This window comes from Lacerta agilis, chromosome 12 (assembly GCF_009819535.1).
Source record: "Lacerta agilis isolate rLacAgi1 chromosome 12, rLacAgi1.pri, whole genome shotgun sequence".
Lineage (NCBI taxonomy): Eukaryota > Metazoa > Chordata > Lepidosauria > Squamata > Lacertidae > Lacerta > Lacerta agilis.
Window position 1 is genome coordinate 56190579 of NC_046323.1, and position 21504 is coordinate 56212082.

General features: G+C 50.6%; 1 protein-coding gene across 3 annotated transcripts in view; it reads right to left on the bottom strand.

Moving 5' to 3' along the window:
- SLC4A2 (solute carrier family 4 member 2) overlaps window positions 1-21504 on the bottom strand; it is a 60101-nt gene that overhangs the window by 2209 nt on the left and 36388 nt on the right. For 2 of the 3 annotated variants that reach the window (XM_033165173.1, XM_033165172.1), the window contains 15 exons: window positions 18556-18680; window positions 17123-17349; window positions 14883-15019; window positions 13863-14043; window positions 13106-13241; window positions 12093-12276; window positions 11780-11894; window positions 8384-8568; window positions 8076-8301; window positions 6959-7165; window positions 6642-6790; window positions 5830-6024; window positions 4454-4684; window positions 3073-3162; window positions 2490-2656 (listed from right to left, as the gene is read on the bottom strand). In XM_033165173.1, the coding sequence (XP_033021064.1) occupies window positions 2490-2656; window positions 3073-3162; window positions 4454-4684; window positions 5830-6024; window positions 6642-6790; window positions 6959-7165; window positions 8076-8301; window positions 8384-8568; window positions 11780-11894; window positions 12093-12276; window positions 13106-13241; window positions 13863-14043; window positions 14883-15019; window positions 17123-17349; window positions 18556-18680 (2555 nt within the window). Of the gene's footprint in view, window positions 1-1588; window positions 1843-2489; window positions 2657-3072; window positions 3163-4453; window positions 4685-5829; window positions 6025-6641; window positions 6791-6958; window positions 7166-8075; window positions 8302-8383; window positions 8569-11779; window positions 11895-12092; window positions 12277-13105; window positions 13242-13862; window positions 14044-14882; window positions 15020-17122; window positions 17350-18555; window positions 18681-21504 lie in introns of all 3 variants that reach the window. The other variant, XM_033165174.1, reaches the window with a different exon arrangement.

A 21504-nucleotide genomic window follows, 5' to 3' on the forward strand; every position in this document is an offset into this window, starting at 1 on the left:
GGTCTGCCTCCTCCCCCTTCTCCAGCGCCCCCACTTTGGAGCATCTCCATCAAGCTCAGTGCCAAGATGGAGAATGCCTGGAAAAGTATGACAACGCATTTATACAAAATATAGTCATTTTAAAATAAACATGTGCGTATTTGGATAATAAAATCAATACCTAGACATGTACATGGAATTACTCTTAGGACTCAGCTACATTAGTAAAGAAATATAAAATATAAAAATGAAACACCAGATGGCGCAAGAGAGCAGGAAATTTTAAAACATGGTTTTCCATGTTATTTATAGCAAGTTTTTCCCCTGTGTCTAGATCAGTGGTTCCCAATTAGCTCATTACTGAGGACTCCCTATTTTTCAAAAGCCAAGCCACGGAACCCCTACTTCTGAACACTTAGATAACTATGGGAACAAAATGTGGGGTAGCCCCTAATAAGCAAAGGATTTTAGGTATACTAAAAAAACAGACTAGGACTGAGCGAAATCTGGTTTTCAGCATAGTGGGGGGGGGCGTACAGATCCGGTGTGGGGCTGAGGGCTGGGAGATGTCAGGTTTCCAACATCACAGTGTATCACCAGCCGAACATTGCAGTTTGGTGAGATACCACAATGTTGGAAGTCTTCCTTATTATTGCATTTGCCATTGTTGTTGTTCAGTCGTTCAGTCGTGTCCAACTCTTGGTGACCCCATGGACCAGAGCACGCCAGGCACCCCTATCCTTCACTGCCTCTCGCAGTTTGGCCAAACTCATGCCAGTTGCTTCGAGAACACTGTCCCACCATCTCGTCCTCTGTCGTCCCCTTCTCCTTGTGCCCTCCATCTTTCCCAACATCAGGGTCTTTTCTAGGGAGTCTTCTCTTCTCATGAGGTGGCCAAAGTACTGGAACCTCAACTTCAGGATCTGTCCTTCTAGTGAGCATTCAGGGCTGATTTCTTTGAGAATTGATAGGTTTAATCTTCTTGCAGTCCATGGGACTCTCAAGAGTCTCCTCCAGCACCAGAATTCAGAAGCATCAATTCTTCGGCGATCAGCCTTCTTGATGGTCCAGCTCTCACTTCCATACATTACTACTGGGAAAACCATCGTTGAACTGTACGGACCTTTGTCGGCAAGGTGATGTCTTTGTTTTTTAAGATGCTGTCTAGGTTTGTCATTGCTTTTCTCCGAAGAAGCAGGCGTCTTTTACGGTGGGACCTCGCAAGATGAATCCCTCGCTAGACGAAAAACTCGCTAGACGAAAGGCATTCGCTAACGAAAGGGTGACTCGCAAGACGAATTTTCCTATGGCCGTGACTTGCAAAACGAAAACATTTTGCGATCCCCCCCCGTAAAACCGCGCTTCCTGCGACCGTGCTTCGCAAGACGAAATTTCCGCTATATGACAAAACTTGCGGAATGAATTAATTTCGTCTTGCGAGGCACCACTGTAATTTCGTGACTGCTGTCACCACCTGCAGTGATCCTGGAACCCCCCTAACCCTTGCCATGACCTCCCGCCTTCCCCTGGTTCTCCTCTTCCTCATGGAGCCCCCCCCCGCCGCCACCCTGCGAGGCAGGCTACCCCGAGCGGCCCCTTGCGGACTCACCCACGAGCACGGCCACCACCAGCCCCGTGACGCGCTGCTCCTTGACCTCCTGGATCTTGGGCTTGTCCCCGGGTGCCACGGCTTTGCTCATGACGGTCAGGGCGTTGGCGTGGGTGACGGAGCGCACGGTGGCAGCCGCCAGCCAGGGCAGCCCAAAGAGGGCGCAGAAGCCCCCCATGGCCACAATCAGGAGCAGGTCCAGGTGGAAGCCGGAGCCCTTCTGCAGCTTCCGCTCCTTCTTGCTGATGATCAGGCTGGGGAGGGGGGGCAAGGCGGTTAGGAAATCGTATATAAGGAATTGGATAACCCAAAGCCTTCCTTCGAGGAATTCTAGGTGCCAAAATCCCACGGCTGCATGGATGTTACTGGCCCAGAGATGGAAAGGAGAAGTCCCAATCAGAGAAGAATGGCAGATCAAGTTGACGGATTATGCCGAAATGGCCCAAATGACCAGAAGAATCAGAAATCTGGAAGACCACAATTTTATTAAGGAATGGGGGAAATTTATATTTTACCTTAAAAACCATTATAAACAGTTTAAATCATTAGTAGGCTCGGAAGAACACGTAGTTTAATGATGGACTTTGGACATAATGGAGATGTGAAAGATCTGGACTATTATGAAAGAGGCAGGAGGAAATGATTAATAATAGGACCCGCGAAGGGGAGAAATCCAGGAGATTCCTTGGAATCTTCTTTATATGTTGTATGTAAAATTTTAATTTGAAAACCAAATAAATAAATTTATTAAATGAAATAAAAATAAAATTAAAAAACGAACCGGCACTCCCCAAAACCCCTTGGCCCACCCACCCACCTCCCCAGCGACCGGGCTCCTTCCGGCTCCCCGGGCAAAGGGTCCCACTTGGGACAGACCCAGGGCACCCTTGGCGTGACTCACGTGGTGATTTGCGTCTCCATGAAGATGAGGATGAAGACCAGGACGGCCGGCAGGACACTGGCCACCATCATCCAGATGGGGAAGGCCTGAGTCTCGCCCAGGGGGTTGATCACCCAGCCCCGCTTCTGGGGGTCTGTGACCGAGAAGCCGTGGGGCACTGACAGTTTCTGCGGGCGAGGAGGGGAGAGCGGTGGGCAGCAGGTGAGCGAGAGAGGGAGGAGAATCTTAAAAGGGGTTCCGGGGAGGAAAATGGCGGAAGGGACCCCCAACGGTCATCTAGTCCAACCCCCTGCAATGCAGGAATGTCCACTAAAGGCAACCTCTGCTTAAAAACCTCATAGGAAGGAGGTTGCTAAGATCCAACAATCTGGCTTCCATACGTAAACCCTACAATAAACCACTAGGATATAACAAGGCACAAGAAAAGGAACTCTCAAGATACCAGAAAATAATTAAGTTCTTGTTGCTGGTATTGTTAACTGTTTCTGCCAAGTTCCGGTCCAGCCCTGTAACCACTGCACAGCACTGCCTTCCTCCTCCATTCCAGGATTCTTTGGGGCGCTGAGCCCGCCTGCCAGCTCACCTGTGTGTAGGTGTCCCGGATGCTGTAGTCCACCAGCACCATGATGAGGATAGCGATGGGCACCCCGAAATCTCCAATCACACGCCGGACCTGCCCAGAGAGAAGGAGGGAGAGACTCATTCAGCGCCTGGACTCCCAGCCCTGCCCTTAAAGAGCTGCTTCTGTTGGCAGGACTCCCTTGCTGAGCATGTGGCTAAGGGAAGGGGCCTCTGAGAGTGTGCAGAGTGCCCCCAAGACCCTCCTGCCATCCGCCCAGGAGGCCTCCGGCACCTCTCGCCCCCCCTCCATGTCATTTTAAATCTGAATCCCATCTTTCTCTATCGATGCATGCAAAGCGGTTGAGAAGCTGAAGAAACCCCAAAACGTACAGCGTAACGATACGATCCAACGCAAAAAAATATAATCACGATTAAGAAGGTTCAAATCAAATCAAATCAAATCAAATTTTATTAAACGGTCACAGACCAAATCGTCCTCTTCAGCTGATCAACGTAGCACACACAAGACAAACACACGAAAAAACAGCATTTCGAAATTAAGATCTTAAATAAAATTAAACGTTTGCCTTTGCCTGCACATTGTCAATGGATAGCTTATATTTCCTGCGTCTAGTAGCAGAAACGCAGAATTTGGCAACATTAATCGTAGTCTCGGAGACCCTGTCTTCTACTAGGGCTCTCAAGCGTTGGGATTCTGATTCACTTTTAAACTTGTGAAGAACTGGGGTAATAAAAGTCTGTCGTTACGAGAGAGCCAAAAGTCAAGTGTTCCAACGCATTAGGGACACAGAGCTGCAGTGTCACATGAGCAAAATGGAAAAACATACCTCAATAAGAGACTTCGGGAGTGGGTTTTCACCCGCAGACTATCTGACCAAACTACAAATACCCAAGTATAGACATGCCTTCACTTTGGTCAGATTCAATGTGTTGCCCTCTGCCCTGTTGCTAGGTAGGTATGAAGGCAAACCGTATGAGTCACGTGTTTGCCCATGTGGCTCCTTGGAGGTGGAAACAAACCTGCATATACTGCTGCATTGCAGTTTCTACGAGGATTTACGACAGACTTTTATTAAGAAGGTTTGAATACAAACATATCATAGAATGGCAGAGTCGGGTGAGACCCCTGAGGGTCATCCATCCCACCCTCTGCAATGCAGGAATTGGTGATGGGGGGGGCATCCAATCTCTGCTTAAAAACCTCAGAGGAAGGAATTTTACCAAATCAAGCAACATTCGACAATCTACCGGGCACCTAAGACGAACTCTCCAAATTCCTGCAAATAAGGGAGTCCTCTCTCTCGGCAATTGTGGCCGTCCTCTTGCTCCGGCCGCCCAATTCTTCCCTGACCGCCCCCCCTTCCCAAACGCAGGCCACGCACCCGTCCCGGGAAGAAGCGGCTGTTCTTGAACTTGCGCAGGAAGAAGGCGATGAAGAAGGTTCCGGCCATGAGGACCAGCGAGAGGAGGGCCGTGTTGGGCTGGCCGGTCACTTTGGCTGCGGAGCGGACGGACGTCCCGTTGCCCAAGACCAGGGTGGTGTTGCCATCCAGGCTGATGTCGCCGGTGCCGTTGGCTTTCGTGCAGCTGTTGAGCGGGTGCTCCTGGAAGATCTGCCCAGAGACAAAACCTTTCCCGCTCGTTTCTTGCACGGAATCATTATCCTTGCTTGGTTGGTTTTTATAGTTTCACGTAATGCTTTTAAACTGGTTTTCTACCGAGAGTGTATTGTTGGCAGTGGCGGCAGCACCCGTCTATCTCGAGAGACAACGGAGTGCCCCTCTGGGGCTGAACTGCTGCCAAAATGAACTCTCCGGGCACAAGATATACTGGTAGGACATAATATACAAATGGAAGACCAGGAAAAATTATGGAAAGTGAGTTTAAAATTCACTGATGGCATATTGTTAAAAGAGAACTATATGAAAATGATGTGTAGATGGTACATTACAGCTGTAAAAATGGCAAAAATGTATAGAGCAGGCCAGGGGCGGAGCAACAGGGGGCGGGGGGCAGGGTGGGGACCAAAGGTGGAAGAACGACCCCAAAGGAGCAGGATGTGTCCCCCGCCAGAGGCACTGCCCCTCCGCTAACACCCCAACACTCGGCCACACAAAAACACAGCAAAGTGCTGCACCCCAAAAACCTGCACGTACCGCCCTAGGGAAGGAAGGAAGGAAGGAAGGAAGGAAGGAAGGAAGGAAGGAAGGAAGGAAGGAAGGAAGGAAGAAAGAAAGAAAGAAAGAAAGAAAGAAAGAAAGAAAGAAAGAAAGAAAGAAAGAAAGAAAGAAAGAAAGAAAGAAAGAAAGGGGCATTATTCAGAGTTGCACACCACCCTTCATCCAAAGATCTCATGGCCAAACACAGCATAAAAGTACAAAACGCATAATAAAACAAGAGCCAAACCAATCCATTTGCCCTCCCGATAGCTCAGTCGGCAGAACATGAGACTTGTAATCTCAGGGTCCTGGGTTCGAGCCCCACGCTGGGCAAAAGATGCCAACATTGCAGAGGGTTGGACTACATGACCTTCTCGAACCCTCAACCCTGAGTCTCACGCTCTACCGACTGAGCCGTTGTCTATGAATTTAGTGGATTTGGGGATATTTCAAAGTTTGAGAATTAGCGGTGCAGACGTCGTGCCGATCTGTCGTGGAAGAAGGTTGCAGGGGTTAGCCAGACCTCGCTGCCGGTTGAGCGGGGGGCCCCCCATACGCTTTGAGCTTCAGGGCCCCCCAAATGTGGGTCCGCCACTGACCTTGATGAGCTTGAAGAAGGTCTCGTAGATGAAGATGAGGGAGATGAGGAAGGCGAAGATTTCCTGGGTGAAGCGGGAGACGTAGCGCACCAGGAAGCTGCCCTCAAACCCCACCATGACCAGCACAATCAGGATGAGCCAGAATCCGATCCAGACGCGACCCACCAGGTAGTCCAGGCCCTGCGAGGTGCAGAACTGGGGCGGGAGGAAGGACAGGCAGTGAGGGCTCTCCTCCAGGGCCCACCCACTCCCCACACAACCGCAGTCCTGGGTGGGGGCAGCCCCCCACCTCTCCCTCTCCCCCTTGGCAGAGAGATGCTCTAGGGAGAACCAGCGCCTGTGGGGTCATTACAAGACCATGCCATTGGGGGACCCTCATCCAGCCCAGCTCCCCTTCTAGCAGGAGACCGATTCGGTGGGCAAAGAGATTGGGAGGCCACCGGCCATGGATCCTGGAGCTGTGACCCCTGCATTGTGTGTGTGTGGGGGTTGACTAGAGGATCTCTAGGGGTCCCTCCTGTTAAGGAAATATCAAAACCCTACTTGAAGGGTTTTCCCTAACCTGGCTGTGCTTTTCTGCTTGAACCAGACCAATGCTGAGAATTCAGGACCAGATCCTGTCGGGAAACCTTTTCAGTAGGGAACCCCGAGTTTTGAGATTTCCAACCCAGCGGTTCTAGGATTTCCCCCCCTGCCCTGGGCCTTCGGAGGGGAGAGGAGGTCCTGCAGGATCGCGGCTCCGACAGGGAGATTCAAGGGGGGCGGGGACGCTAGGGAATCAGGGGAGACCCCAACCCCCTGAAAAAACTCACCATGAAAAAGGCCTCCTCGAAAACGAGGAGGGGTCCTGAGAAGCCGATGACCAGGAGGGGCTGGGCGCCCAGCAGGCAGAAGAAGATGCCCTGGACCGAGGTGGAGATGATCAGCTCCGAGACCCCAATCAGCCCCTGCGTCTTCTCACCTGTGGGGGGGAGAGCAAGGCTCAGGGGGGGTTGACCTACCTTGACGCCCCAGAGCCTCAACCCTGCAGGGAAGAGCAGCTCCCCGAAGGCGCAGGCAGTGTGGGGTCCAGCCAGGCCCGGCCCGGCGGCCTCTGCGCTTGCATGTGGGGCGCTGGCCCCCCACTCACCCAGCAGCCCCCCAAAGGTGATGGCCGGCGACAGGGCAGCAAAGTAAATGAAGATGATGGCAGCCACACACTGGGCGTCCAGGGCGTCCCGGAAGTCGCTCAGGTATTTGGGGTAACGGCGGCAGACGTCCTGGACCAGACCCCCGAAAGGGCGCCCCGTTCGCCGGAGGGGGTCCGGCTCCTCCTCCTCCTCCACCTTCAGTAGTGCTGCGGGGTAGATAGACGGGGGGGCAGTGAGGGCGTGTCTCCCCAAGAAGCCACTGAGACCCCCCCCCCAACGCTGCAACGTATTTCCACGACTGTGTTTAACGAGTTTGTGTTCATTGCAGGGGGTTGGGCTGGGGGCCCCCTTCCAACTCTGCGATGCTACAGTTCTCTCATTCCCATATATATCCCTGGGATATAAATATTTTAGATAATAATGATGGCAAATCAACTCGTTGCGTTTTGGCTCACGAGGAAGCAAGGGCTTTCTAGGCTACTGTGGCTTTGAGGTTGGTTTTGAACACTTTGCAATGTATTTTGATTGTCGTTTTTTATTTATTTTTGTATATTTATTTATTTGGGTTTTTCAAATTAAAAAATGTAAAGTAATAAATCCACATGCAATATAAAAACAAGATTCCACAGACTCTCCTGGACTTCTCTCCACCCCTTTGTGGCTCCTTTGGTTGATCCTTTCCTCCTGCATCTTTTATAATAACCCAAATCTTTATCATCTCCATTACGTCCAAAGTTCACCATTAAACTACAAGTGTTCTTCCAATCCCATTAACAATTTCAACTGCTTTCAATAGTTGTTTTTTTTAATCTTATCTATCTCAATCTAACTTACCATTTTTAACTATTTTGTTGTTATTACTCTGAATTTTATCCTTTAAATGTTGCCAGCTTCTTAGGAGCTCCGCTTGGGACAAAGGCAGGATATAAATATATTCAGTTATAATAATCACTAGATAATAATGACCCTTCTACGCTGCTGGGGTAGCTCAGTTGGTACAGCATGAAATTCTGAATCTTCGGGCAGCGGGTTCGAGTCCCGCTTTGGCTGCAAGATCCCTGCATCGCAGGGGGTTGGACTAGATGACCCTCGGGGCCCCCGAAAGCCAGCGCCTACCTTTCTCCTCGGGGGACTTGGGCTCCATGGCGGCCCCCAGGAGCAGGCGCCGTTCCTGCTCCTCCCTCCGCCGCAGCATCTCTCGCTGGAAGTGGGCCACGCTCCGCAGCAGCTCCTCGCCCTGCACCTCTGAGGGAGGAAGCACCACGCTGCAGTCCAGGAACTCGTTGATGGCGTGGAGCAGGTCCTGGCGGTCGTCGGCCAGGTAGGCTGCCTCGTGGAATTGCTGGGGGAAGAAGGGGCAGGTGAGGCCGGGGAGGGTGCCCTGCAGCGCGGGAGAGGAGAGGGTGGCGAGGGTCGGGGCCTACCTTGTCGGACATGAGGGTGGAGATGGAGCGCCCGATCTCGTGGTAGTCCATGTTGGCGCTGCTGGGTCCCAGCAGGACAAAGAGGAAGCGCACTGGGACGGGCACCTCCAGCACCGAGTCCATCAGCGCCGCCTCCTGCAGCCGTACAAAGGCCATGGTGGGCTGGTCCAGGAACTCCACGCTGCCTGCGGGGGAAGGCGGGCAGCAGATGCTGTGACAAGGGCCAGGATCCGAGCCACAAGAAAGGAGAAAACTTCTTGACAGTCCGAGCTCTCGGGCGGTGGCAGCCCTGGCACCGTCTCCCTCGAGATGCTCTCCTGCCTGGGAGGTTTTGGAGCACGGCCACCTGCCAAGGGCGCTGGAGCCGAGATGCCCGCCTTGCATGGGCAGGAACGGGCACTTCAACTCAGCGCTGCCAAAAGATCCTCAATCTTCCATCCTTCAACCTCATGCAGAGGTGTAAGCTCCTTAATGGCTCCTTAAACCAGGCAGACGGTCGCCAAAACGGAATGCCTAGTTGCCATTTGGGGGCCAAAATAGAGCCCTAAAGTTGTATTTTTCAAAATGACTTGTTGGTTCTGATTGTGCAGATAAAAGAGAACGGATAGGATTCTGCAGCTCCAGAGGGTGGATACATCAGGCACCATCCTGGCAACCGGGCATCTTCACTTGGCCACAAGTGGCCAATAGCCAGGCGCAAAGTGTGCCTGGTGAATTTCGGGTGCTGCTTTTGGGGTCCCTTCTGTGATTCCTAGTTCTCCTGTGCTCCAAGGGGATCCCTTCCAACAATTTGTGATATTCCCTATTTTAATGGGAATATGTGTGGAGGACTAGGAGAACGAAGCCTTAGAAGGAAGCATCAGGGAGCCTGGAAGATGGCGAGGAAACATGAGGGCCATCTTCCAGTAGCTGAGGGGCTGCCAGTATTAGGAGAAAGGAAGGAAAGCTTTTCTCTGTTAACTTTCTCCACACTCTAATTGTGTACACCTTGATCATGTCCCCTCTAACTTGACTTTTCTCTACACTAAAAAGGCCCAGATGTTGTAACGGTTCCTCAAAGGGGAGGCGCTTCATCCCCTTTCAATGGGACTCACTGGAAAAGAGGAGGAGAGATATGAGAGCCATCTTCAAATATTCTGTCCCATGGAAGCTGGTTGTCTCCTGCTCTGAAGGGTCGGACTTGAACCCATGGCTCCAAGTTACAAGAAAGTAGATTCCTGCTCAACATCAGAAACAGCTTTCTAACAGTCAGAGCAGTGGAACAGATGCCTCATGGACTCTCCTTCCTTGGAGGTTTCTAGGCAGAGGTTGGAGGGCCACCTCTTTGTCCAGGAACTTACAAAAGTAGATGTCTGTGAAATGTGTTCTTACTAAGTTGTGATTCCTGAATTGCAGGGAGTTGGACTGCATGGGGCTGGGGGGGTGCTTCCTTTTTAAAATACTGATTTTTATTAAATTTGCGAAGATTCTAACAAATTTACTTCACATACGATACACCATTCCCTTATATTTCTGTTTGGGACTTGCCCTGCCCTCATGTTCGTATTCTCATCCTTGGTTGTTGCATTAGGTAAAGGGAAAAGGACCCCTGACCATTAGGTCCAGTAGGGTCCGACTCTGGGGTTGCGGCGCTCATCTCGCTTTACTGGCCGAGGGAGCCGGCGTACAGCTTCCAGGTCATGTGGCCAGCAGGACTAAGCCGCTTCTGGTGAAACCAGAGCAGCGCATGGAAACGCCCTTTACCTTCCCGCCGGAGTGGTACCTATTTATCTCCTTGCACTTTGACTACTAGGTTGGCAGGAGCTGGGACCGAGCAACAGGAGCTCACCCCGTCGCGGGGATTCAAACCGCCGACCTTCTGATCCACAAGCCCTAGGCTCTGTGGTTTAACCCACAGCGCCACCCGCGTTAGACTTGTTGCTAAATCCCCAAATCTCCTCTCCCCTCTCGAATCCTGCCCTCGATTTCATATCACTCAAATACTCTTGGGGTCCCTGCAGTCACACAGAGTCCTGTTGTTTCTGAAAGTGGAGGAGGGAGGAGACGGAGGGGACTTTTCCTGCTGCAAGCAGAAAGGCCTGGCCTGGGGAACTTCTGCAGAGACACAGTGATTCTGTCTCCTGTAGAGCAGAGCCTGCTCCTTTTGGAAGGAAAATCTTAGTTTTACGGAGTTTTACAGAGCTTCCTCCAGTGGGTCAAAGTGGTTAACGCTGCCATAAGTTGCTTGTTCCTTTGCACCTTAAATCTACATATTTGGGCAACAAACAAGTCGTAGGTTTGGCAGATGGAACATGCTGAGCAAACGTGCACAGTTGCGGTTTGCATGCTATATTTTTAAGCATCTAGAACTGGGCAAAGCATGAGTTTTGTATGCAGTTTCATGTTGTGGCAAGCGGAAAGTCTTAACACAAATTCCAGGCTTGGGTTTTTGTGAGTCCCACTGATATTAATGGGCTTTAGCATTTTGCTGTGCTTTTGTGACCACATGTTGTATCTCTTTGAGCCTTCTGGAACATTTTCCCTGCACTGTACATTTCCCTGCGCATTTTCAGGTTAAAATGTTTTCATATTAAAAAATAAAATGACAAGACAGACAAAAAATGGTAAGTGCCACTGATCTCTCTGGTGTTGATCACTGCAGTTTCTAAAGCTTGATATTTAAAATACAGTGGTACTTTGGTTCTCAAACACCTTGGTTCTCAAACTCCAAAAACCCAGAAGGAAGTGTTCTGGTTTTTTAACGTTTCTCAGAAGCCAAATATCTGATGTGGCTCTCGGCTATTATTTCCGAGGCACCTGCACCAATCAGAAGCTGCGCCTTGGTTTTTGAACATTTCGGAAGTCAAATGGACTTCCGGAACTGATTAAGTTTGGCGCTTCTGTTTTTGCTATTTATTTTGCGTTTTTATTCTTTGAGGCTTTTTCAGTTAATTTGTTTTTGTGACTGTGGGGAACCCAGTTCAGCTACTGATTGATTGATTATGTGACTGCGGAAATGGATCAAAGCCTCTCACATCCAAAACATGACTATCATCAGTGCAGGTAAGATTTTTTTTTTAACTGTAATTTAAATTTTTATCATCTACAATACTGTCTTATTTATTCTATAGTACAGTTCATTGATTATTGCTTTCATTTTATGGACCAGTGGTCTCGTTAGATAGTAAAATTCATGTTAAATTGCTGTTTTAGGGGTTTGTTTTTAAAAGTCTGGATTACTTTCTATGAGAAAGTGCGCCTTGGTTTTGGAACGCTTTAGTTTTGGAACGGAATTTCCAGAACGGATTAAGTTTGAGAACCAATAAATACTTGGGGGTCCCTTCCAAGGCTACGATTCCATGACCTTATGCCCCCCTGCCGCCCCCCAGAGACTCTCCCCCTCTCATCCTCCCTTACCCACAAGCACCACGGTGGCCTCTGCATTGTCTGGGATCTTCTCCAGCAGCTTCAGCTCGTGCTTCGACTTGGACCTGGTGATGGGGCCGGGGAGCGTTGGGGACGCCACTTCGCGCTGCAGAGACCCCCGGGTGGGGGGTGGGGAGAGGGAGAAGCAAGGGGGTGCAGGGGGGAGTGAGAGAGAGACTCAGCCGGCTGCTGCACGCCCTTGGTGCACATGCGCCCCCAGCCGCAACACCCCAGCAGGGATTCCTGCGCATTGCAGGGGGCCGGGCCGGATGGCCTTTGGGGGTCCCTCCCTGCTTCCCCTCACCTCCTTCTCGATGTCCACCCGGGTCTCGTGCTCCCCGCCGTGGCCCCCAATGAGGGGGTCGGTCACGGTGGGCTCAGCCCCCTCGCCGACGTGGTTGGCGCTGTGGTGGTGGCCCAGCAGGGAGCCCAGGGAGCCGGCAGAGATGTTGCGCGGGAAGGAGAACTCTTTCTCGTCCGAGGGGTGGCTGCGAGGAAAGGCAGCGTGGCGTCAGGGAAGGGGGCTCTGTCGGGGGGGGGGGCAAGCCTGCGGCTTGCAAGGAGGCCCCCCCCTCGCTGCAGGCACCCACCAAGCCGAGGGAAGAAGGGTCCCCCCACCACCCACTGGGATTATTGGTATGACCCTTATGTGCCACCCTTATTTCCTCCACGGAGGCCAGGGGGCAATACTTCCCCCTCCCCCCGTCTTTATCTTTGCATCATCATCATCATCATCATCATCATCATCAACAACAACAATGTTTCATTTATACCCCGCCCATCTGTCTGGGTTGCCCAAGTCACTCTGGGGGGCTTCCAAGACATAAAAACATAATAATAAAAAATCAAACATGAATCGTAACCATCTGATCCAAAATAAAAGCCACAGTAACTTTAAAATAAACAATTTATATCAAACATTCAAGAATGCATCAGAATCTAATAGCAAACAGTAAAATTAAACATCAGCAAATAAATAATAATAATAATAATAATAATAATAATAATAATAATTAAACAACAACCCCGTGAAGTAGGTCAGGCTGAGGGAGACTGGCTTCCAGGGTCACCCACTGAGCTTCATGGCCGTGTGTCGGAATTTGAACCCAGGTCCCTGCCAGATCCTGGTCTGACACTCAAACCGTGAGTCCCTGGGTGCTGTTGGACTACAACTCCCATCGCTAGGGGGGGACGGTGGGAGTGCAGTGCCCAGTAACTCAAGGCGGAGAGAGAGGCTGCTCTAACCACTCCACCACGCTGTCTCTGTGATGCCAGAGCTGGCAGCAGGAGGAGCCAGAAACTGCCTCTTGGCCTCACCTGTGCTTGAGGAGCAGCGCCCGTAGCACGTTGGCGCGGTCCTCCGCTCGGATCTGGTCCGAAATGATCATCTGCTCCACTACTTGGTGTGCCACCCCTGGCAGGGTCTTCTGGTCGAGGTCCAGGAGGACGGCCCCTGGGGAGAGAGAACGAGGGGGCACTAGCCAGGGGACAAGGGCCTGTCCTCTACACCCCCCTCCCTGAAAAGTTCCTCGCTGAGCCCCATTTGCGCCCAGCACCTCCTGCTGCAGTGAGTTCCACAGCTCCCCAGGGTGCCTGGGGGATTCTGCAATGGACTTACCAGCCCCCACCTCAAAAAACCCAGACCTAGCACCCCCAGTTATCTTAGCTAGTTGGAGTGTGGCGCAGATAATGCCAGGGTCGCAGGTTCGATGCCCATATGGGCCAGCTGCATGTTCCCCCTGCCCTTTCATCGGAGGGCATTGGATGCCCAGCGGTCAGGGATTCTGGAGCTGCGATTCTGGCATCGCAGGGGGTCAGACTAGATGGCCCTCGGGGACCCCTTCCAACTCAAGTTTTCTACAAGTTACAAGAAAGGAGATTGGCAATGGAGCAGGCTCTCCTTGCTGGGAGGTTCCTAAGCAGAGCTTGGGTGGCCCTCTGCCATGGAGGCTTCAGCTGAGATTCCTGCCTTTCAGGGGGTTGGGCTGGATGACCCTCGGGGGTCCCTTCTGACTCTACGAATGACCCTCGGGGTGCAGCCTCCCCTCTCCCGGTGCCCCCCTGCCCTGCCCACCGTGAGCCAAGGTCCTGCGCAACTCCAGGAGGCTCCGGAAGGAGAGCGAGGCCACGTGCGGCTTCCCCCAGCGATCCGTCTCCTCTTCCACGTCCTCCTCAAACTTGATCCAGCGAGCCGTCTCCTTCCACTGCATCTCCTGGTTCTTGTCCACAATCAGCTCGTTCAGCTCCACAAAGACCTGCGCCAGGCGGAGAGCAGAGCGTCAGAGCATGGGAAGAGCGCTGGTCGGATCAGGCCCACGGAGAGCCAGAGAGTCCAGGCTCCTGTCCTCACAAGGGCCGATCGGATGCAGGATTCGAACACGAGAGCAGTTTCCAGAAACCGGGGTTCGGAAATTCTTGTGGCCTCTGATTCTGACTAATAGCCGTGATCAGAACTTGGGGGGCAGGAGAAGTTGGGGTGATGGCCAAGGAGCTCCCTCTTCCTGCAAGGGGGTGTCGCTGAACCCCCCCCCATGCTCAGAAACACCACAGGTCCCCCCCTACCCTGAGGGAATTTCCACAATCCAGGCTTGGATTTGGGGGGAAGCAAGTGTCCCCCCAGAAACCCATGGCAGTGAGTCAAAGAGGCAAGTGGAGGAGGAAGCCCAGCGAGACCCCCAAACTTATAGTCTCTTATAGCCCTGCAGCATCTGGGGCTGGTGTCCAGTTTGCCCCAGTGGTCCCTCAGCCCGCCGGCTGCACCCCCTCCTTCCCGCAGCCTCTTGCCAGGGCCGTAGCTAAGGGGTGGCAAGGAAGGCCCCTGCCAGGGGCACAGGCAAGGAGGGGGTGCAAAATCTGCTAAAAATATTTCCATGAAAATGTCTATAAAAATATCAATTACTACCTCATAAGAAAAGATCTTAAATAGAGGGTTTTTACATGATATGCGGGGCCCCTATTTCTTTTCTGTGCCACATTCCCCAGGGGGCGCAATCTGGACGGTTCTGCCAGGGGCGCAAGATCACCATTCTGCAGCTCTGCCTCTTGCCCCCCAGCCGGCCACAAATGGCCCCCCTCCCTGCCCCCCAGCGCTCACCTCGTGGGGCTGCCGGTCCTGCTTCCTCTGCCGGGCGCTGGGCTCCTTGCGGTCCTTGCCAATGTGGACCACCTGGCCTTTGGCGCTCTTCCGGACCAGGTGGCGCCGCACCCCAGGGACGTCCTCGAACCTGTGGCCTGTGGGGTGGACGGACAGAAAGCCCTCAGTGGGGGTGCAGAGAAAGGCCCTGATCCGCCCCCCTCGCGGCTCCCCTACATCCGACCGTCTTCCTGCCAGTTTCTTCAGGTGCCACCTGAGAAAGGTGAGGCACCTGAGCCCTGGGGGCCGGCACGCCATTGGTCAGAAAGAGCCTGGGATCCCTCCCTCCAAAGACAGGGGAGGGAGACACCCCCCCCCCGAGATCCAGGCCAGGCTTTCTATTTTTACTGCCTGCTTGCGAGTAAACCAGAACGATGAGCAGGCTAGGATGAGCCCAGTTTTGGGGCTCAGAATATTCTGTGTTCTGCTTGGACCTCCGGCCCACTTTTCCTTTTCTGTGCAAAACGGTTTCCCGATTTGACCGCCAGAGACCCCCTGGCAACACCGCAGGGCTGTTGTGTCGCAGCTGGGTCATTTTTCAGTTTGAAAAAAAAAACACTTCTGCCTTGCAGCAGGGGTGGGGGTGGACTAGATGCCCCTCGGGGGTCCCTTCCAACTCTGCCATTCTTGGCTTCTAGGATTCTAAGGGGCAGAATGAAAGGAAGGAACATCCAGCCCTCCTCTCCCTCCTCCGAGGGACAGATCCGGAGCGCAGGCAGGCGCTGGTCCAAGTGCGAGAAAACCATGTGGATTAACAGATCCATCCACTGATATACCATATAGTTTTGTAGCTGTAATTCTATTTAATGGTTATTCTGTTACTGCTGCCATCCTCTGCTTTTTAAAATGTTTCTTAATGTTTTCACTTCCTCTCTTTGTGTTTTCTGTTCTTTCCCTTTTTCTTCTTCCTTGTTTACTTTAATGTACCAGAATCATCTCAATAAAATGATAAATACTAGACGCCAAAAACACCCAGGAGGCCTGGGGTGGTACCTTCCTGTCCGCCTAGTTGTGGCCGGATCTCCTGTGGCCCAGAGGGGCCCCCCGGGAACAGATGGATGACCACACAAGGTCCCCCCACGGGGCTCTTTGCCTTTGGAGAGAGATATACCGTATTTTTCGCTCCATAGGGCACACTGGACCATAGGGCGCACCTCGTTTTTAGAAGAGGAAACGAAATTTTTTTTTTCTGGTTTTCCTCCTCTAAAAGCGCTGTTTTTTTGAGGAACAGCTAAAAGTTTTGCAGCTTTTTTTGCAAAGGGAAAAGCCCTGTTTTTTTTGAGGATCAGCTAAAAGTTTTGCAGTTTCTTTTTCAAAGGGGGAAAAGGAAAGAGGAAAAGCCCCGTTTTTATGGGGTTCAACTCACATTTCTGCAGCTTCTAAAGGAAAGGGAGCCTTTCCTACAGTTTCCAGACAGATAATCTAATCAGCCAGTCCCATGTCGCTGGGGAAACAAACAACCTCCCTCTGCAGCACATTCAACAATGGAGGGCGGGGCTGAAAGGGAGCCGGGACTCTTATCTCTCCCCCGATCTCTTGCTGATCAGCGGCTGAGCGGGGTCCTTTCAACACCCCCTTTTCTCTTTGTAAAATAAAAAGCATGATCCTCTTTTGGCCCCTGGGCAATTCAGCTCCAGGGACCACCATTTGCTCCATAAGACGCCCTTAATTTTTAGGAGGAAAAAAAGTGCGTCTTATGGAGCGAAAAATATGGTGTTCCCAGCAAAGGCAAGCTGCCCAGAGTGACAACCCAGTCAGATGGGCAGGGTACAAAGAAGAAAACTATTATTATTATTATTATTATTATTATTATTATTGCTTCCTGCATCCCAGGAAGGCCACACTCTGCAGCCCACAAAAGACTGGGATGCAACAAATGTGTCCGGCTCAGAAGTGCCACCGACAAACTAACTCACAAAGCTAATAATAATAATAATAATAATAATAATAATAATAATAATAATAAATTTATATACTGCCCTTTATCAAAAGATCCCAGGGCGGTTTACAACATTAAGGACACATTTTATGGAGCATCAATAAAAAACATTAAGAAGCATCATAATAAATAATAATCAGGCCAAAGATGCTTCCATGGCTTCGCACGAGAAAGAGTCGGTGCCAGGCAGGCAGAGGGCACCCCAGCTGGCGGGATTCACACCCGAGACTCCTGCTCTGTGGCTCCCCCCCCCGCCACTCACTCTTCATGAAGTCCAGGTCGGCGGAGGCCAGGGTCTGGGCCTCGGACTCATCGGTGGGCACCTTGGGGTAGCGGGTCTGTTCGATGCCCGTCATGCTGCCGATGCGGCGGCGCTCGTTGAGGTTGTAGCTGCGGTGCCCGGGCTGGGACTTGGAGAGCGCCCTCCCGGGGGAGCCCGCCTCGGCCATGCTGGGCGCCTCCGTGCCGGCCGCTTCCTCGGCATCTGAGCTGTGAGAGAGGCAGACTCACAGGCGGGCACAGGAGGCAGCTCTCCTCTGGCACCACCTTCTGCGGCCAAAGGGATTGTGGAACAAAACGACTGTTTGGGGCTGGCGTGAAGCGGGGTGTGTGTGTGTGTGTGTGTGTGTGTGTGGACCTCCTTTCCCTCAGCAACTTGGCACCGGTTTCCTCGCGAAATCGCCTTTCCCCAGACCTTCGATCGGAAGACCTGGCACTCTTACGGGTGCCTTCAACGGCCAACCTCGCAGGGTGGCAGCACCTATAACCTTTGGAACTCCCTGCCTATGGATCTCAAGGCACCTTTCCTGCAATTTATTCGGTGCCCGCTAAGAAGGCCTGGCCAGATGCTCAAAAAGCTGGGGCGAGTTTTAATTCTGTTTCTAGTTGATTTCGACTTTTAGAAAACCTCCCGGCTGGTCATTCTTCTCTTTGGAAAACGGCTCTGAGGGTCTTTTAAACAGCCGACTCCAAAGCTTGAACGGTCTGCCTAGAGGCGCCAACTTTGTTTGGATAAATATATTGATATCTGAAATGAGCTTATACAGAATCGAATGGGTTATTAGTGACCATATCTAGATGAGGATAATAATATCACTTATGCCTATAGAATAATCTATAGAAAGGAAAGAGACTAATTGTATTACACTTTCTGCATGTTTTTTTCTCTCTTTCTTTTTCCACACTCTTTCTCTCTTGATTATTCTTTTATCTATTATTATTATTATTATTATTATTATTATTATTATTATTATTGCCCCGCCCATCTGGCTGGCTTTTCCCGGCCACTCTGGGCAGCTCCCAACAGAATATTAAAAACACGAGAAAACATCAAACATAAAAAACTTCCCTAAACATGAAAACTTTTCATTAAAGCACCAATTACAAAAATAATCAAGTGGCATCTACATTTCATGAAACAAATTAAGCCAATAGCCTGACTTTCTGGGGAGAGAGACCCCCCATTTCATGCAGTGAGAGTCTGCCAGCCGCTGAGCCAGAGGCAACAGAGACCCCCAACCTTCCTTCAAGGACCCCCCCAGGAGGGAGGAGGTGCCCCAAACCCTCTCCCTCCGCTACCCCTCACTCCCCCCCCAGCTGAAATCTGCTGCTCAGGGCAGACCCCCTCCTTCCTCTGGACCCCTGCAAAAACCCCTCCCTTCAGCCCCCCCCTGTGAGCCCCCGCCCCTCACTCACCTGCCTGCTTTGGCCCCCTTGGGAGCCGGGGAGCCCCCAGAGTCTGTGGAGGAGCTGAGGGGCAGTGTGGGGCTGGCTGCCCCCTCCGTCTGCCGCTCTACTCCATCGTCCTCGTGCAAGAAGAACTGAGGGGAGAAGAGAGAAGCGGGGTGGGGGTCAAGGGCTGGGGGGCTCCCCTCTCCTCCTCGGCCTCCTGGGGCCAGGAAGGAAATTCCGAAGGAGCCTGGGGAAGCCCTTTCCGAGGGGAAGAGATGCTCCCACTCCATGACAGACTGGGAGAGGCTACGGAAAACAGATCTGAAATTTACGGCATGTTCTTCAGATATGAAAATGATGTGTCAGTGGTACCTAACCCCAGTAAAATGAGCAAAAATGTAGACAACAAGTGCCAATATATACTGGAAATGCAAAGATAAAGAGAGTACCATTTGTCATATGTGGGGGAATTGTAATGTAATCCAAAAAATTCTGTGAAATGATATACAGGTGAAACTCGGAAAATAAGAATATCGAGGATAGGTTCATTTCTTTCAGTAATTCAACTTAAAAGGTGAAACTAATATATGAGACAGACTCATGACATGCAAAACGAGATATGCCAAGCCTTTATTTGTTATAATTGTGATGATTATGGCGTACAGCTGATGAGAACCCCAAATTCACAATCTCAGCTTTGGGGTTTTCATCAGCTGCGCGCCATAATCATCACAATTATAACAAGCAAAGGCTTGACATATCTCGCTTTGCGTGTCATGAGTCTATCTCATATATTAAACTCCAGTAGCTAATGAAAACATTTGCTTACATGAATGGACTTTTCCCACGATATTCTAATTTTTCGAGTTTCACCTGTATAACGGAATGAAAAAAATGTTTAAATTAACCTTTGTTACAAAACCAGAAGCATATTTCTTGGGAATTTAGGTACTGAGATTCCATAGGACCAGAAAAAACTGTTCATGCACGCGACAAGAGATGGAAGGAAGAGACAGAGGAATGGCAAACCAAGTTGACAGACTCTGCCGAAATGGCAAAATTAACTGGGAAACTCAGGGACCAGGAAGACAATGGGAAATGCTGATAATGTATATACAAAATCATCCGCAGGATTCTAAATACACTTGTAGTGTAATAGGAAGTATAGATAACTTAGGATGATGAGAAACGGGAGAAGTATTGATATGCAGTTGAAAAGAGAATGGAGAGGAGCCAGGGATGGGATGGGGGAAATCAGGAGATTCAGCATGTGGAATTTGTGTGATCTTCTGATGCTAGATTAATTCCTTCTTTTCTCTTTTTCTTTCTTTTATTTTTGAAAATCTAATTAAAAATAATAATAAAAAAGAGAGAGAAGGTTTGCTCTCCTTGGAGGCTCCTCAGCAGAGGTTGGGGGGCTCTCCATTGGGGATTCTTCCTGCATTGCAGGGGGTTGGGCTAGATGACCCTCGGGCCCCTTCCGACACAACAGCTCTACGGAGCCCTTTGCCGCTTCCACCGCCACCCCGAGCTCCAGGGGGAAGGGCCTTCATTGTAGCTCAGAGGTTCAATCCCCAGCCTGGCCTGGGGACTGCAGAATTGCTGAGTCGGGAGGGACCCCCAAGGGTCATCCAGTCCAACCCCCGGCAACGCAGGAATCTCAACTAAGGCATCCCTGGCAGAGGGCCATCCAAGCACTGCTTGAAAGCCTCCTAGGAAGCAGAGCCTGCTCCACTGTCATCAGAGTTCAGCCGGAATCTCCTTTCTTGTAACTTGTAGAGATGCCAAGTTGGAAGGGTTCCCCGAGGGCCAGCTAGTCTGACCCTCTGCGATGAGAGAATGATTATTTTTAAAATATGTGATTGATTTAAATTGGGAAGTTACGTAAAATATTTTGTAAGGGACGCAACAAGGAGAAACAGGAGGAAGTCCACTCAAAGAGGTGAAGAATGTTGAGATTTTTAACAATAGTTTATTTTTGTTTTTATTTTTTGTAGAATGTTTTGTTTTGTAGTTTTGTTCTTTTTTATTTTTTGGTATGTATTTGTTGTTGTTTTTGGAAAATTTTAATAAATATCATTTAAAAAAAAGAGAGAGAGAATCACAGCTCCAGAATCCCTGACTGGTGGGCATCCAATCGTAGAGTCAGAAGGGACCCCTGAGGGTCATCCAGCCCAACCCCCTGCAAAGCAGGAATCTTTTGCCTCCAGCTCCTCTTCCCACTCCCCTCTTCCGTTTCAACTTTTAATTTGGAGCCTGTCTTTCTGGATCGCTACACGCAAACCCAAAATATGCAGCGCAACAATTCAATCCAATACCCAAAAAAAGAGGCAGAATTCTATTAGCAGAATTAGACTGAACCAAATAAGATATTAAACCAGAGTAAGTTAAGAGATAAAAAGAAGGGAATAAAAAGCTTATAACTGTGCAAGAAATTTGGGTAAAAATTAACACATACAGCGATGTTAATTGGAAGTCCTTTTGTTTGACAACAAGTATGTTCTAAATTTTGGAAACTATGTTGATTTTTTTGTGTTGTCTTGTTTTGTTTTGTTTTTTTGAAATTTTTGTAATTTTGTAGTAATATTTGTTGGATGTGTGAATTGTGTTAACTGTGTGAATTGTGTGAATGTTTTTTTAAACAATAAAGTGTTAATAAAAAAAAGAAAAAACGGCTTTCAAATAAACCCATCATAGAATTCTAGAGTAGGGAGGGACCCCCAAGGGCCATCCAGTCCAACCCCCTGAAAGGCAGGAATCTCAACTAAAGCATCCCTGGCAGAGGGCCATCCAAGCACTGCTTGAAAGCCTCCCAGCAAGGAGAGCCTGCTCCACAGCTCTTGCCATCTGAAGGGGCCCCCGAGGGCCATCTAGTCTGACCCCCTGCGACGCCGGAGGCGCAGCTCCAGAATCCCTGACCGGTGGGAACAGCCTCCCCGCCTGAATGGCTGCCGGTCAGTGCCGTCCCTCTGA